The sequence below is a fragment of the Aspergillus lentulus genome (genome assembly GCF_001445615.1).
Source record: "Aspergillus lentulus DNA, contig: Alt01, strain: IFM 54703, whole genome shotgun sequence".
Classification (NCBI taxonomy): domain Eukaryota; kingdom Fungi; phylum Ascomycota; class Eurotiomycetes; order Eurotiales; family Aspergillaceae; genus Aspergillus; species Aspergillus lentulus.
The window spans coordinates 3,471,816-3,489,072 of NW_028322123.1; the positions used below are offsets into that span (position 1 = coordinate 3,471,816).

The 17,257-nt window shown below is 49.2% G+C and overlaps 5 protein-coding genes across 5 annotated transcripts; 2 read left to right on the plus strand and 3 right to left on the minus strand.

The window, feature by feature from the left end:
• Positions 1-1,183: 1,183 nt before the first annotated feature.
• ALT_1060 (glycoside hydrolase family 71 protein) lies at positions 1,184-4,656 on the plus strand (the record flags this gene model as incomplete). Its single annotated transcript, XM_033564046.2, has 3 exons — positions 1,184-1,558; positions 1,632-2,217; positions 2,282-4,656. 3 exons carry the CDS (start codon positions 1,184-1,186, stop codon positions 4,654-4,656), a joined length of 3,336 nt encoding a protein of 1,111 aa, XP_033419937.2.
• Positions 4,657-4,944: 288 nt separating this feature from the next.
• Positions 4,945-7,311, minus strand: ALT_1061 (OPT family oligopeptide transporter; the record flags this gene model as incomplete). The annotated part of the gene is made up of 1 exon (XM_033564047.2): positions 4,945-7,311. One exon carries the CDS (start codon positions 7,309-7,311, stop codon positions 4,945-4,947), a length of 2,367 nt encoding a protein of 788 aa, XP_033419938.2.
• Positions 7,312-7,950: 639 nt separating this feature from the next.
• On the minus strand, positions 7,951-8,361 carry ALT_1062 (nuclear transport factor 2 family protein; the record flags this gene model as incomplete). The annotated part of the gene is made up of 1 exon (XM_033564048.2): positions 7,951-8,361. The coding sequence occupies one exon, from the start codon at positions 8,359-8,361 to the stop codon at positions 7,951-7,953; it is 411 nt and encodes a 136-aa protein (XP_033419939.2).
• A 3,369-nt stretch (positions 8,362-11,730) lies between these two features.
• Positions 11,731-12,288, minus strand: ALT_1063 (uncharacterized protein; the record flags this gene model as incomplete). The annotated part of the gene is made up of 1 exon (XM_033564049.2): positions 11,731-12,288. The coding sequence occupies one exon, from the start codon at positions 12,286-12,288 to the stop codon at positions 11,731-11,733; it is 558 nt and encodes a 185-aa protein (XP_033419940.2).
• Positions 12,289-16,086: 3,798 nt separating this feature from the next.
• ALT_1064 (uncharacterized protein) lies at positions 16,087-17,255 on the plus strand (the record flags this gene model as incomplete). Its single annotated transcript, XM_089599087.1, has 3 exons — positions 16,087-16,209; positions 16,261-16,695; positions 16,776-17,255. 3 exons carry the CDS (start codon positions 16,087-16,089, stop codon positions 17,253-17,255), a joined length of 1,038 nt encoding a protein of 345 aa, XP_089456751.1.
• Between the last annotated feature and the right edge of the window lie 2 nt (positions 17,256-17,257).

A 17,257-nucleotide genomic window follows, 5' to 3' on the forward strand; every position in this document is an offset into this window, starting at 1 on the left:
CCGATAGTGGTGAATGAACAAGGTTTCTGTTAAGTGATTCGAACTATGCACTCGCACTAGTCTCAGAAGACCCAATATACTCTTACCTTGGCAGGTTCGAACATTAGCTCACTAACAAGCCCACTCCAAACCCGGGTGCCTGACACTATTACTTGGTCCTTTGGGGGTGATAAACCGGGCCGCGCCGCCGACAACATGGCGCTATGACCAATTGAAACCAGAATCGATTGAAAAGGCCAAGGCGACTAAGCACTAGGTCAAGATCGATCACAGGTCCATGGGCTTGCCATGAGCAGATGCACAGGAATCATAGACTAGTGCCAAGCACGAAATCATTTGTTATCCGGAAGTCTCCGTCAGACCGTGATGGTCATTCTCGTGAGCAACAGGGTTTTTACCCCTTGCTATAATATAATTCCTTAGTCAATTTAGTGAATACTACCTAGGTGGTCGCCCAGTGACTAGGCGTGTTCGCTATCTAATGCCAAGGATCTTCACTGATGAGCGTGCCTTGCAGCCATTCTTACGGTTGCGGCCAGGTACTCTTGGCATATCTAAACCCACCAATGATAGCAAGTGGTTAAGATGATGCCAAGGTTCCCGGATTCGTTTCATAAAGCGTGCTTTCATTTTCCCACGGAGGAAGCCTCTCCGCGGTCTCTCAATCGAGGGTATGTCGGAACCAAAGATCCGATGGTGACCGAGTCATTCAATTTATCATGTCCTAGACTATACGATGACTCTGGGACACGGAACAATAGCCTTGTCAACTGCTCGACTAACCGCCAGATTGACAACTTTACGCCGCTCCACGGAAAAAGTTCACTTCTCTGTCCTCCATCCCTGTGTGATATGGCCGAACTGCGAGCACTAGTGGTTTTGAGGGATTTTTCCCACCTCGCCCCGGCATCCCAACATGGTAACAACAAGACTTCGAGCTGCTTTGCAGTAACCGCCAGGTAAGTCCTGCAAAAAGGGGGTTTGGATATGCTCCAGATACGACCTGTGTAGCCAAGGGTACATATATACCCCTCAAGAACCAGAATCTTGTTGTACCACATCGCTCCTTTCGATCCCTACGATCATTCCACTACTCTCTTTTATTCTGGGCTTGTGCTACCTTAGTCTCGCAGGCATTCCTTTTCTTTGAGAAAACACCCCAAGGTCTACGAGACTCGCCACAATGCAGTCTCTACACTCTTTTCTGATCTTATTCCTTGTCACGTACACCCTCGGGTTTCGTCCAACCTCGGACAACCGTCCCCAAATCACAGGCACCGACATCTGGCCCTTTATCCGAGATGTCCTCGAGGCCTTTTCACGCCTGAATGGAGCGTGGCCTCCCGAGGTCCGTTCATATAAGACCCTCGAAGATTTTGCTGGCATTTTATCAGCACCTTCAGCCTCTCCACGGAATACCACACAATCGCCAGGCATCACCAAATGGAAAAGCCCTTATGTTAATACTTCGGCCCCCGACCTTCGACTGTCTACGTTGACAAGCAACCTACTCGACACCGAAGCAAAGGAGCCAAAGGCCGTCTTCGCTCACTTCATGGTAAGCCCACCCAATGTGACTTGGCTCCAACCCCCATGCGTTTCGGCAACATGAAAACTAATTGCATTCACAGCTTGAAAATGCCAAAGACTGGACTGTTGGGGAATGGGAAGACGAAATAAAAATCGCTCAGTCGGCTCATATTGATGGATTTGCGCTCAACTTTGCCAACGATGATGACCTGGAACGCCTTTTACTTGAGATTCTGAAGGCCATGGTGGCGGCCAAAAGGCGGAGCTTTAAGATGATTTTTTCATTTGATTACGCAGGCAATGGCCCTTTTTTGATCGACTCAGTTGTCACTATACTCGAATTCGCACCCCTGGCAGAATATTACAAGTACCGAGGAAAGCCGCTGGTCTCGACATTTGAAGGCCCGGCAAACGCCAAGGACTGGATCGAAATCAAGAAAAGGGCCGATTGTTTCTTCATGCCGGACTGGTCTTCGTTAGGAGCCAAGGATGCCCTGGCCCTTGGAACCGCTGATGGGCTATTCAGTTGGGCAGCATGGCCTTGGGGAAACACCAACATGGATACATATGTCGACGCCTCATATCTCGACTTCTTGGGCAGGGCTGGGAACAAGCCTTATATGATGCCCGTGTCGCCGTGGTTTTATACCAACTTGCCCGGCTATAAGAAGAATTGGCTCTGGCGCGGTAAGAGATACATGGTTTGCTTCCACTGGAGTGCCTGCTGACATGGCCGTCCACCAATAATTAGGAGACGACCTGTGGAGGGATCGATGGGAAGAGGTCATGGTCGTCCAGCCAGACCTTGTCCAGATCATTAGCTGGAACGACTTTGGGGAGTCCCACTATATCGGTCCGCTGCCGAAGGGCAAGTACAGGGCGTTTGAGATTGGCAGAGCTCCCTACGACTACATCACCGGGATGCCCCACGATGCCTGGCGCAATCTTCTTCCCTACTGGATTGACACGTACAAGAACGGCAAGGCATCAATCTCACAGGAGCTGGTGGTTGCCTGGTATCGGCCGAACCCTGCCGCGGCTTGCAATGACGGTGGGACATCTGGCAACACCGCTCTGCAGCTTCAGATCGAGTTCCCTCCTGCCGAGGTTGCGCAGGACAAGGTCTTCTTCTCAGCCGTTCTGACCTCCGACGCTACGGTATCCGTGACGGTTGGTGGAGTAGCTCTTCCCGCGAAGTGGGAAAAGAAACCCAGCGGCGGTGTGGGTGTCTACCACGGAAGTGTGGCATACGGCGGTCATCGCGGGCCCGTCAAAGTCACTGTTTCACGCTCCGGTAGCACCATTGCGTCCTTCACTGGGACTGACATCACCACAAGCTGCACTGATGGTTACACCAACTGGAACGCCTGGGTGGGGAGTGCCACAGGGCCGAATCTGGCGACAGCGGTTTCGCCCAAGCTCGCGGTGGACGAACAAAAGTGCGTCAAGGGTACCGCAAAGGGCAACTTCCAGGGCCTCTGTGAGTTCACCTGCCAGTACGGGTACTGTCCTATTGGCGCCTGTGTCTGCCTTGAGCTCGGACCGCCCAAGGAGCTCCCCAAACCAACTGGAGTCAAGGGATACCCGATCGCAGGCGAAGGGTCCAGCTACATTGGCCTCTGCGATTTCGCCTGCAATTACGGCTACTGCCCGCCCAATGCATGCGGAACCACCGAAGTTGTGCTGACCGAGCCCACTGTGTCGCCGTTCCTCCCGCCGGCCTGCACTTCTGGCAAGGGTAAGGATAACTTCATCGGTCTTTGCCAGTATGCCTGCGACTTTGGATTCTGTCCGATCAAGCATTGCACCTGCACCTCAACTGGGACACTTGTGCTCCCGCCTCCCGCGGACACCGACTACAACGGTACGTGGATACTGGATGGCGACGATGCCGGGCTGTGTACCTTTGCGTGTTCTCGCAACTACTGTCCCGAGACGGCGTGCCGGAGGGGCCGGGTCGACGAGGTCCCGATGTGCAATGATGATTACACGGATCCAAAATGCATGGAGGACGCCGAGGCATGCGATGTTTCCCTCACGTTCAATACCTGGAGCGAGCTCGAGAAGGCAAAGGACACAATCCCAAGCGGCTGCATGGGGATCCATTCGATGCAGGTGCTGCTGAAGATTCTGAAGGACACAAAGGCCAACTACACGTCCGTGGACAACGATTACGACCATTGGTTCGGTTACTATCTCAAATACATGGACCGGGTCGTGCCGGAGCAGATCCGGAACTTCGTATCTTGGGGGGACAAGGGCCCCGGTAACAAGTACTTTGATTGCACCCTGCTAGACGGGGAGCCTCACGAACCTGAGACCTGCCCTGTCTACGGGCACTCCCCCATCTACACAATCGACTACGACCTCAAGGACGAGACAGGGTTCTGGGCGGCCGTGGACGAGCGGAATATTCTGAAGGAGTGGATCACTTTTGAGGACTACGACGTGTCGACACCCTGTATCCCCGCCCCTCCTCCGAACAATTGTCAAGACAGCAAGATCAGTTTCCGCGACGCTCCGCGCGCTGCTGGCAACATCACCTTCGCCAACCCAAAGGACATCATAACACAGAGTAACGGCCGGTTCGACCAGCTTGAGCTGGACATTGCGATCACCTGGACCGAAATGATGTTCGGCATCTGGGACGGAGACCATGAGGATACAGTGGAAGCCTTGTCGCTGCCCGTCTTTATGCTCGCGCAGGCCGTTGACTCGATGGAGCAAGTCAAGCAGCTCGGCAAGGAGGAAAAGGAGCATGAGGAGGAAGAGCTAATCATGAACATCGTCACTGCGATTCTCTCCGTTCTGCCGTTCGCCGGTTCGATCATCGGAAGGATCGCGGGCATCGCTTGGATGACGCAGGCAGTCATCGTGGTGGAGCTTGTTGGAAGCACGGCGCTGAGTGTGTACGATGTCGTCAAAAACGAGGGCAACCCAGCAATGGCGGTGCTAGGCATGCTTCTGGGTGCTGCTGGCGCCAGGACCGGAAGGAACTATGCTTCGGCTGCCGTCAAGCGTCGGGAAATCGATGTCGCGGATATCGGCAAGCTGGGAGACGTGTTCAAGCGGCACGACGATGCGTTTCGGAAGATCATCCCCGCCAATCGGTTCTGTGCGGCTTGATTCTGATTGCGCCTCTGAGCGCGGACGGACAATCTGTAGAATGTAGATGATGCTTAGTAGAGGACCTGCCGCTTGACGCGGAGGTCTACATCACGTTCTTGCGGTAGGTCACTGCCAGTGAGATTGTGCTAATTGACCGAAATTTAGAGCTTTAGCCGTAAATGCCTTCCAGGACCTCGCCGCACTTCCTCCTTCTTCATCTCAGTGTCTCATCTACACTTGGGAACTATACACAGGAGTGGAGAGAGGATATTTATTCGAGTATACCTATTTCATGCCTGAATCTGATCAATCCAAAGCAAAACACCTCTCCACCGAATCCGGATTATTCCCCCACCAATGCGGCATGGAGATCTGCCTCCCCGACCCAAAGAACAAGAAAATCAGCAGCATGTTCAGGTTAAACCCGGCATCGAACGCCGCCGCAATCATATAACTGTACCGCTTCCACACCTCGAACCGCTTCCGATACGCCCAGTACATCACCACGTACCCCCCGATAATCGCAGACGTGTACCCCGTACTCAAATTCCCGTAGAACACCGCCAGCCCAGAGAAGAAGATACTCACGTTCCAGAGATCGATGCGCCAGCGCGGGAGGAGTCGATGCAGGCCGTACAGCACCGGCGGGAGCAGCGCACCCAGCAGAAACGACCAGGGGAGCGGGCTCATCTCGCTTTTCTTAAAGAGCTCGGCTGGCCCGATGACGGCGTACTGCACGCCGAGGGTATTCGAGGAGATGAGCGACTGGCCGGTCCACTGGTGCAGCGGGTCGGGCTTGGCGCCGGTGAGGACGTCGCGCTTGGTGGACAGGACCCAGCGCATGACGGCGTAGTTTATGGGGATGCCGAGGACGGTGCCGAAGACCTGCGAGAAGAAGACGGCGCGCGGGGGGATGTGCATGTAGTGCCCGATTTTCTGGTCCTGGAGCATGTACTGCGCGCGGTACCAGGCGTCGCCGGCGATGGAGCCGTAGGTGGAGGGCCCGCAGGGGTGCCGGTGGCTTTCGCCGGCTTTGGTGTGCACCATGTAGCCGTAGATGAGCTCGTTGAAGGAGCCGACGGCGAGCTGGTAGTTGGAGATGGCGTAGAGGAAGGCGAAGGGGAGGACGAGGGCGGCGGCGCTGCCGAGGGCGACGAAGAGGGTCCAGATGGGGATCCAGAGGTGGCCGCAAGCGATGGAGACGAGGAGGATGATGAAGCCGGCCATGAAGAGCGCCAGGTACCACCAGAGCGGGACTTCCTTGTAGGATCGCTGGAGGATGTTGAGGCGGTCGTGGTATTGGTGATTGATGCCTTCGCCTTTGGTCTGGGATGCTTTATCCCGGGACCTGAGCATCTTGAGTATGTTTCTTTTGACTTGGGAGTAGCCAAACGTGGCGATCCATGCCACCGATGCCGTGACCTTGGCGTAGCTGAAGAATGTCGCCCAGACATTCTGAAGCCCCATGTACATGGGACCGATTTCTTCATAGGCCGTTTGGTTCAGGCGAAAGTCAGATGTCAGCAGATCCAGGGTGGGATATTTGGTGCCATTGGCCGTGAGGAGGGAATTTGACATTAGTCCATGTTTGTATGAGCCCAGGTTTCCCCATTTTGCCGCTGGGATCAGAACCCAGCAGTTGAACGCAAATGCCGAGAACAACACCACCTGCGTCCACCAGGGAGTAAGCAGAATCGATGAGCCGTTCCAGTTGATATTAGACCAGTCCAAGGAGAGGTTCAAGAAGCCCATTCCACCCAGCCCGGAGCCAATAAAGTTGGCGACGGGGTTACGGGGCGCAACCCAGCAGAGAAAGGCAAGCGACGAGGTGAACGGGAAGACATACTCGGGGAGGAACTGCCAGAGGGTCATTCCCAGGAGGGAAAAGAAAAATATCTTCATCTGACGTTTGGCTAATGGGGAAGAGGTGTCTTGCTTCCGGAATGTCTCGAACAGGGTGGTTTGCATCAGTGCCTGAGGCCAGATGAAAGCAGGATCGTACAGTAAGATCTGCCGTGCAATTGCAGCAAAGGCATATCCAATCCAGACAATCGCAAACATGAAGAAGATCGCCACAGCAGGGTTCACTTTTTCTCCATAGAACAATTCAGCCAGAGAGATGGGAGTGTAGCCCAAATTGTAGGAAGCTCCGGACGCGGCTGTCAAGGTGACGAGCACATGTTCCTTGATACTCCAGGGTGCGGGATTGAGACTGAATGCCCATTTCGTCAGTGGGATGCGGATTGTCCAGGCAGGGAGCCACCGGGCGAGAAAGTTGCCCACATAGTGACAGGCAATCTGCACAAAGAAGACGGAATATGGAGCTTGCGTTGTACGGTAATGGCTCATCTGCGACAAGAAAGCTCCAGGGACAACAAACAGGACGGAGAGAAGAAAATAGCGAAAGGTGATGGTGGGCAGAGTAGGATCGTCTGTGAGGCTGACCAGTTGGCGGACCTCGAGGGGAAGTGCTGCGACCTCTGGGTCTTGTTCTGTTTCTTGCTCGATGGCAGCTGTTTCGCTGACCGGTTGGATTTTCTCCGCATCATTCAAAGGCGTTGCCGTTGCAGGGACTGTTTTGGGTTCATCACTGCTGGCTGGGGGGATGCTGGACGTGTCGTCAGTGCCATGGCTGGGTTTTCGTTTTCGATTGAAAACGGTCAAACGGCCCATTTTGACCGGTTATCTACCTGAGTAGAATTCTGTATTTCGAGAGGAAAGAAGTGACGCGAGACATGCTGGAGTTGAAGTATTTAACGGCCCCTTGCGTCTTGGGTTTAGCCCGTAAGGCGTGATCCAGTGGCTATCTACCACAAGCAGCGCTATTAGTCACAGCACCGGGGATATGCCCATATACTAACCTGCTCTTGTGTGAATATGGATATGGGCAAATCTCTAGCCATTAAGCTATATGCTTGTATTTCCGAGGACCAATGCTGATTGGGCAATTCGGAACTTAGCGGTTGGCTCATGTGGAGTAACAATGTGCACTTTTTATTCTAGTGGATGGCGTTATCAGCAGATGCTTATTCGTGATCTAAAAACTGGAATTCTGACCAATAGGATCCTCTTCATCTCGGAAGGTCTCCGTGTGGTTATCATTCCAGCCGCTTTAGCAGCGGAGTCAACCACACATTCCGGACAGGAACTGATTATAGCCGTTTATCTTGATTCAGAAACTTGATGTGAGTTAAAATTATGTTACGTATTCAGTAGCCGTAGCATATGTCTGTTGACCATTGTACATCACCAGACTGGAGAACGTATATGGTACATATATAATTCATTCATACCGAGTACAATAACCCCGCATTAGGCTACATCATGCCCCGAAGGACTCTTCAAGGGACTCGCACCCGCCATCCAAACCATCACCCTGGTAAACTTGCCATCACCATCAACATCAAAAAAGTTGCAATTCCGCATGTCATTCTGCGTGCCATCCATCAGCTCTCCAACATAAGTCTGCTCCGTGGAAACCCTGCGATTGACTTCATCGACAACGATGTTGGTGATCTCGTGGTGCATCGTTCGGGATGATTGGATAAAGGCAGAAAACATGTTGCGGATCTCGTCGACACCACTGACTGTGACATGGTCGGTTTGTATGGTGAAAGTGGCATGCGGCGCGAAGTGGGAGACTATAGCGTCGACATCTTGGCTGTCGACGGCTTTGAAGAAGCTGGCGGGTAGGGACGCCAGATGGTCGCGGGTCAGTGCCATATTTGGTCGACTGGATGTAGAGACTGGCAAGAGGTGATAACTATTCAGAGTTCCAGATGGAAATGGACGTGTGGATTATGTGGCACATTGGCAAGATAAGTGGCTGATCAAGTATCTCCCCGCTTAGGGCTTGTCCCGATCCTTGGCAAGTTGAACCCCGCTACGAAGGAGAGAATTCCACTGCATGATCAATATATGCACAGAAGAACTAGGAAAGCCTCTGGGCCATTTTTCGATGTCATTGTCAACTAATTGGCTGTAGTATTACTATCTAATCATGAAGAATAGAGGCTTGTGGTTAAAGGATAACTTATAAAACATAGGTAGCTTCTAATATTATATAAGGATATAAATGGTTTATACCATTTTAGGCTCACTCACACTACCTCACTAAGGATGGTTATCAGCTAATCGAAATTCACCACTCACTAAGGCTAATGTACTAAGATATACCACGACCCTATAAAATTCCGATACTGCTAGACAAAAAGGGTGTCTGGATGATGTACTCAGTGCTCATTAGTCCAGGGATTACATATAGTCAGTGGTATAATACTCTAATAAACTTTAATTACCCTAGTCTATCTGCTGAATGCAACATAAGAATAGGATGCTACTTTTGTCGTAGTATGTTGGCATACTATGCATTTTATAGTTTGGCTGGCCGCTGGAGTATAACCTGTAGAATCCACCCAAATAAAAGCACGCTGAGTCTGGTTCGCCCTTGCAGCTGCTTTTCACCATGGTGTTAAACATCAAGGATCTCTGTATTAGCTGCCTGCATGCATATCGAGCTATCAAAGGGTTATATAAATAAGTATACCCAAAAATAGATATAAGATGTTGCTTCGCATTACTCTTATAGAGAATAGAGCCTTCATGTCACCACTACCGTATGTGAGTAAACAGCAGATTTCATCAATTACCATCGTTGATTTCAGAAAACTAGAATACCCCTAATGCGCCACAGAACTCGGATTATATTCCCCTCAGGCTGACGAGAATGAAACCCACTAGTCACCACTTTTAAAGCCATCCATGCAAGCCACCCTTATCCTCATAATCATCATGGTGAATTTCCTTGCAGCAAGTCCAGCAATGCTGATAACCAATGTCAGCAGTTTCCTAGGGATACAATCAAAGATAAGCAAAGCAATTCCTTACTCCCCACTTATAAGAATACTGCGCGTGAGAAGTGTTAGCAATATTTCTGTTCTTTCCCAGTAGATATAATGTATTTTCTCTTCTTACCCAGCCATGAGAACAGTGGGGTTCATGATGATAGCACGCTCTCTGACAGTATCGACCAGGGTCATAGTCTTCCCAAATGACTCTAGCGCTTGCTCCGGATAGAATAGCTGCCGAGGCCAGAAGAACAGTGGAGAACTTCATTATGGCGACTTGGATAAGAGCTGAAGTGGGAATGATCTTAGTTAACTGGGGGTCAGTGATGGAGTGTGGCCCATTTTCACAAGAGAACAAAGCATATTTATATCCTGATCTCTCCACAGGTAATGCTTTGTCCAGCGTCAAGAGGTTGGGAAATTGACGAATTCACTAGAGAAGTGACACACTAATGACCGAATACCACCTACTGCAGACAATGAGGCGACGTGTATAGACGGATTTAGTAATGCGCAGAGCCTTTGACAGAAGATGACCAAATGACCAATCTCCTATGTAGGTTACTATGGACTATGGTGTTCAGGCCAAATCCAAATCAATTACTTTCCCGTGGAGGTGAAAATCTTTAAGGGAGCTTCATAGTCTATTACTACAGAAGAGTGTAGGGGCAGGCCAACAGTTAAAAGAGGATTCGAACTGCCTAGACCATGCGATCTGAATTAACTCTGTCTTTGTTTTTTTCTGGAGCGGGTTATCCAGTAAGATATTTTGTAGAAGTACAGAGAATAATTAGGGCAGAAAGTGTATGACGTCAATGCAAACAACAGCTAACTACCAGATAAACCATGACATCTCACATAGTACCGGGTAATGCAATATGGCCAGGACGAATGAATACACGTGACGTTTACAAGGGATGCTCTTATCTAATGAGTTGAGCGTATTCAGTCGGACGTAATCTGAGATCAACATGACGCGCTTCGAGGTCATGAACTCGCCTTATTAGCCAGAGCTTTTACTGAATCCGGACAAGACAACAATATTTGGACATATTGATGTTTGCAGTTGATTCGAATTACCTTTCGAACATTAGACATAATAGGTTGTAGCTGCATGGTTTAAATGTGCAGCTCATATACTTTTGGGTGCAGGTCTGATATGCCTCAATTTGTAAAACCAATGGAATGCAATTTAAGCTTTATAAATAAGGTTATTAGATGAGATCCGAAGCCATAGTCCTCTTCATACTAGCTGAGTGTGCTTGCCTCATAGGACTACATGACCTACAATGCGGAATAGCAATAGCAGTGATTCTAAGCATTCAAAGGTAATCATGCCTGACATGCAGGCTGCTTTTCAGTCTGTTCCATGAGATATATTGGTAGACTCAGGATCTAAGCCTGATAGAGTGTAAATTCTTCTGAATGCAGAAAGACTGTGCAGATTATCAATACGGCTCCATGATCATGCCATAAAGACATTGTAAGGGTACTTTAGGTGTATATAACCAGTGATAACTTACTCAGTAATCTTTTATTAAACAGAAAAACTACCTGAGATGCAGTGAGCATCACCTTGCAGAGTACTAATGATGAATCCTAGCAGGTCTTGTAGACTGGGCACTATGTAACTGCGGCTTGGGGAAGCACCCTGACATAAAGACACAAAACATATATATCAATGACGTATATAATGAGTTCAAGTTTAGCTTCTCTTAGTTCTTGTATGTAATCCACTGGCTCACTACAATAATAAATCTCCATATATAGTAATACTAAAGATGTAACAGCCTATTCTATTATTATATGTGCTAATACAGATCTCGGATAAGAAAGAGACAACACCCACTCTGCCATTAATTTGTTTTCAAGTCACCACATGCCCTTCTACACCATGACCCCCATGACCAACATCAAACCATCGCTCATAGGAACCCACGTATAGGACGAACCTACCATTCCTTCCTCAAGATCCTCTAGAGCTCCGAGTGCTTCTAGAGCTCCGAACAGCACTCATTGCTTCCTGATGGTGCCGGCGAATATGCTCCTCAAGATTATCCTTCCGATTTTTTGCTTCATAGCACCCATTGTAGGGACAGACATAGGAGCGAGGCGACTTGTGAATAGTTATTTCATGACGCCGACGGTCTTGCGAGCGTTTGAAGGGCGGTTTCCCTTTGCAATCTGGATGGTGGCATTTAAGGCTATCTGCATCGACGTGTGACCTACTTGGGTTAAACATCAGTTAAAGCTTCAATTGATTGACACTGGAGAGTCGAGAGCGAATGGATACGTGCCTTTTTCTCGTCTTCTTAGCAGGAGGGGCAGGTCCATTGGGTGCCACAGTGGATTTTTTCTGATCGCTCGTCAGGGATTCGTGAATGGCGGGCTTCGTAGGATGATATGTATTGATGGAACTAACGGTCCCAGGCGCCGCCTCCGACTGCAGGTTTTCACTGAGAAAGCCACACCCCTGGGATATGTTCTGGAGACCGATGCAGCTAGTTGCATGGAATGGCGGCATTTGGTTGGTTGGTTGTTGTCTCTGGAATTGGGCCGGGGAATGCATGTCAATTTCAAATGGGAAAGAAGAATCTTCATAGAGCAGGGGATCAGAAAAGAGGGCGTTGGAGTCAATGCAAGGGTTGCCATTGCTGCCATTACGGTATAAAGGAGCATTATTCACAAACTGATCATCAGGAAGAAGAGAGCGAGGATCTAACGTGTCTGTCGTGTCGTCGGGGCTAGAGAGGAAGGAGGCTGTCACGACATCCGACCAATCCGGAATGGGCAGATCAGACATGGCAAGTTGAAAGAAAGGGTGAGAAGGCAGTGACTGAAGAAGTTGTTAAGAAGTATCATGGCGACTCATTGCGGCTTTCAAGGCCTTTTAAAATCCATCCTGGTATGGAGGACTGAAGGCCCGATGATTATCTAGGGCGCGTTCGATCGCACCAGCAGCGATTACCAGGCACCGGTGAACGCCCTCAAGTGTATCTCAGTAATCTGATTCCTCGAAAAATTGAGGTTTTACTCGGTGCAGAATTCACCGCATTTTGCGCCGTCATCGTCGTACTCCCTAGTGCCCTGGATCATGTACTTTCCGTGGCAGGTCTGACCTCGAGAGCCTTGTAAGTTAGGTAAAGAAAAAAATAAATAAACAGATAATATATAAATGTCAAAAAGAATACATAAATAGATAATATATAAATGACAAAAATAATGAAACAAGTAAATAAAACGTAAAAAAGAGGCTATCTGGATGCAGCAGTCTTGGATTTGTTCGAGTGGCTGCATTAGTCTGTCCCTGATGAAGATTCCGTACTTTTATCCATAATCCTCCACAGAAATCTGTACATTTATCCATAATCCTCCACATGAATCTGTACTTTTATCCATTATCCTCCGCATGAATTCGTACTTTTATCCATCATCCCCCACATGAATGGGGAGTATTAAGAAATTTTGTCAATCATGCATCATAGAATGTTAGATAGGCGCACTAACTATAACGTCCGCGGAAGGCGACTTCCGGAACTCTAGGAGATTAATTAGAGTTGCCTTGTTTTGATTTTATTAATGGTATACAGCATCCCCCTACGTTTCCATAAACAAGCAAATGAATAATATGAACTACTATATGAGGGTACATTTGCAGTGAACTCCCAGTTACGCATTATTTATTAAATAGTAACTCCCTGAGTCATCCTTGAGGCTCTTCAAAATGGGAATATCAGTCCACCCATAGCATATTGTGGATGAGAAAGACCGCATGATACTTTGCGGCAGAAGAGCCTAGTGCCTTGTGAGCATTCACTCCATATAAGTAGAGCGCACGTCAGCATCTTAAAGTAGGTCACCATGCCTTAGTGTGTCTGGGCTGTAATCACAATAATCCACACCTTCCATCAAGTTGAGAGCTGAACAGCATAGCAACTGAGAAAAATTAACTCTCACACAACGACAGATCATAAGGAAGTACGTTGCTTTGTGTGTATGGAAAAGCATTGGCAGCCAACTTGTGGGACAGACTGAAAAATCCGCAAGGCGGGAATTACAGGTAGACATATCCATAAATCAGGCGAAGAAATCCGGTGTCAATCATGGTAGCTGACGATCGATGTTGCTGGAAGCCAGGGAACAGTGGAGATCCACCTGAATTATTGCGTGAACCTAGGGAACCAGAGATGAACATAAATTAGGTGAAACTGCAGAAACTGGGATCAACCTGAAGCTCGTGGAAAGGGAGGTTCGCTTGAGTCCGGCGGGAATCCACTTGTGCCTTGCTTGAGGGCGGGTAACCCGATCCGCACTTTGGATTGGATCTAGGTACGGACTACGGAGTAGGCCCTAAATCCCTGATCAGAACTGGATACCCGTAACGCGGCACACCCCATCCTTATGGATATGGATAACCCAGGTGCTGCCCTGATCTACAGCCTCTTACAACCAAGAGCGTATGATTTATCTAACCATATGTCCATATTCTAGGCCTAGATAGGACTATATTATTCCATCTATAGATACAGAATAATCATATCCATCTATATATAAAATAAAATATTAGGTTTACTAGGAGAATTAGTACATTTTAGATGATGGTGATTCGGATAGTGGCACTAAAAAATACACTTGCCACCATGGGTCTTACAGGGCTAGGGCCGGCTACACCTCAACAGAATTTTATGGCTCAACAAATGATAGAGTTAGGAGCTCTCTTGTCCAACCTATCTTAATACCATAATATATGCACTATGGTAGTTTTATTTACCCCATCCCACAGAGTATATGAGTTCTATATGCGGTAGTCAATGCCGTTGAGCCACTGAGCTACTGAGCTGTGGGCCTGTTTGCCGATGTAAAACCCACGGCGTAGGCGACGGGCAGTATAGATAGGTATCCATTATCCGCAATCCCGCGCGGGTATGAGGACGGGTTACTCCATAGATAGGTCGTAGTTCAACCCATATCCAATCCACGGCCGGTCTAGGCAGTCTGTCTGCTGTGTTGTCAAGCCCCCACTAGCGCGACTAGCTCAGGAGTTTTGACTTATTCCCTGTCCGGAAGGTCCGGACAGGGGAATAATGAGTTTAGTCACTGACTTACTGTAGTGTTCCTTGATTCCGGCCGGGCCAGACTTGTAGCATTGGCCTCAAGAAACACTCAAGGCCATTTTGCAAATTATGAATACAGGATTACAATTGATTTGCCACCGCTGCTATATGATTCGCTCGTGTGTCACCTTGGATATCCTTGAAAGACAACACTGAATATAATTCAATTAACACTCTAAATTTAATCACAGAGAGCCTAGAGGAAAGCTTTGGGTTGAAAAATAATGATAAACTGGATAGCAACGGATTGAAACTATAGTCTCTAAGATAGAAGGACCTACGCACTGCCTTGTTGTTATTGCATAATTATAAAATCTCCAGGAGTCATAATCTCTAAAGTACACGAGGGTTGGGTGGTTGGACCCCGTTTTGAATCGCAGATCATGATTATTTCAGTATGTACCGACGGCAACATGTGGAGGGGAATACCAGGGCACCAGAAGTGCCTGCAGCCCGGGGGAAAAATGACTATTGTCCAACCAATCACTGATTATCATTGTGGATCTATGACTTGTCAATCAATTTAAATATCCAATCAGCTGATAGTTGCCTAGACTTACCGCACAGATTATGCCCTTGCTTGTTCCTCTGTGTTTATGGGTAGCACTCGTTCCCCTGCATTCATTGGTCTCACTTGTTCCTCTGCGTTCGCTGGTATCGCTCGTTCCTCTGCATTCATTGGTCTCACTTGTTCCTCTGTGTTCACTGGTATCGCTCGTTCCTCTGCATTCATTGGTCTCGCTCATTCCTCTGCGTTCACTGGTCTCAATATGGTCTGCATCGCATCATCGGGAATCCTTAGGCCAAAGAACAGGGCGATCCCGGCCAGAGAGCAGCCGGAGCCTCAAGTCAGGGCCAGGGCGCTAACTGATTCCTTTATGTCATTTATTACTCACTGTTACCTTAGTGATGGACACATGATATTAGTTCACTTAATCTCCGCTGATTAAGGATATCAGAACATGTTTCGCAGAGACTATATGATCCTGCCAGCTCAATTAAAATCCTCATACAATAGTAGATGAGTTTATTCCTATACAAACCAATCATCCCCGACACTACTCAATACGGTCCACCTGCCAACCCTGGGATGAAGGCCAAGCCCGACAATTCGGCTGTTCAGCAATCACCGCGCCGAGCGACGGTCTATATATCAATAGCCTTCCACCATACATGTTGCGTACATCACCTCCCGCTTGTCAATTCCAGAATAATACGTCCATTGATTAAGATGGCGTCGTCCGAGCAAACACATAGAAGTTCTACTACTATCCAGGAGACGGAAATTACCATAGATCCAATGAAATTGCGTAATGAAGCGGATGCTGCAGCTAATAATATCGAAAAACCACCAGCTTGGGATAACGACGATTCTCCGCCGGATGGAGGCATCATCGCGTAGCTGGTAGTGCTTAGAGCATGGTGTATCCTTTTTGCAGTTTTGGCTGGATTAACAGTATGCCCCCTCCCGGGCTTTAATATACAGCATGTCTAACGGCGCAGGCATCGGGACATTCCAGAGTTACTACGAAATCACTCTTCCACCAGAGTATGCTCCCAGCACGGTATCCTGGATGCCAAAGCTGCAGGCTTCCTTCATGTTCGGCATGGTATACTCCAACCCCAGTCACTAGGTAACAGTGCACTGATACGAGTGACAGGGCCCCATCGTCGGAAAACTATATGATATATTCTGCCCCCGGCACATCCTCATAGGCTCATTCCTCCACGTCTTCGGGTCTGATGATGGCCTCGCTGGCCACAAAATACTACCAGCTTCTCCTCTCTCATGGCACCTGCAGCGCCATCGGCGTCGCTGCCATCTTCCAGCCTGCGATGGGGTTTATCCCCGGCTGGTTCAGCCGACGGCGCGGCGCCGCGTACGGGATGTCTCCACGGGGTCGAGTATTGGCGGAGTGGTGTTCCCGATTATGGTTAATCGGCTGACGAAGAGCGTCTGGTATGCGTGGACGATGCTCATCGGCACGTTCGTCATCCTGGGGCTACTGGGTGTTGCGAATTTGACGGTTCGCACGCGCGGGACGAGGACAGGTAGAACAATGAGTCGGGAGAGTTTGGTGAGGCCGTTCGGAGAGGTAAGAAGGCGCTTCTGGTACTGAGGTTTATGTGTTTGACGTTTGGCGTGTTTATCCCCATCAATTATATTGTGGTGCAGGCGGTAAATGCGGGGATGAGTGCTGCGATGGCGCAGTATTTTGTTGCGATACTCAATGCGGGGAGACTTCTGGGGCGATTGTCTGCCGGGGTGTGTTCTGATCGGGTCGGGGCGTATAACACTCTTGTCTGTGTGGTTTTTTTGGCTGGGGTGTTGGTGATGGGGTTGTGGATTCCGGCCGCGGGGAATGCAGCCATCATTGTCTTTGCGGTGGTGTTTGGGTTTACGACCGGGACATATGTCAGTCTTGCGCCGGTGCTGATGGTGGCTATTTCTCCGCTGGAGGAGATTGGCTACCGCACGGGGCTGCTATTTCTGTTTGCGTCTGTTGGTGGACTGACGACAAGTCCGAGTGGGGGAGCCATTCTGCAGCGTGATGGGGGCTCGTATACCGGGATGAAAGTCTCCTCGGGGGGATGTTGCTGGTTGGCACGGGCTTTGTGGTGGCGGCCAGGGTGGTGCAGACGGGTTGGGTGCTAAAA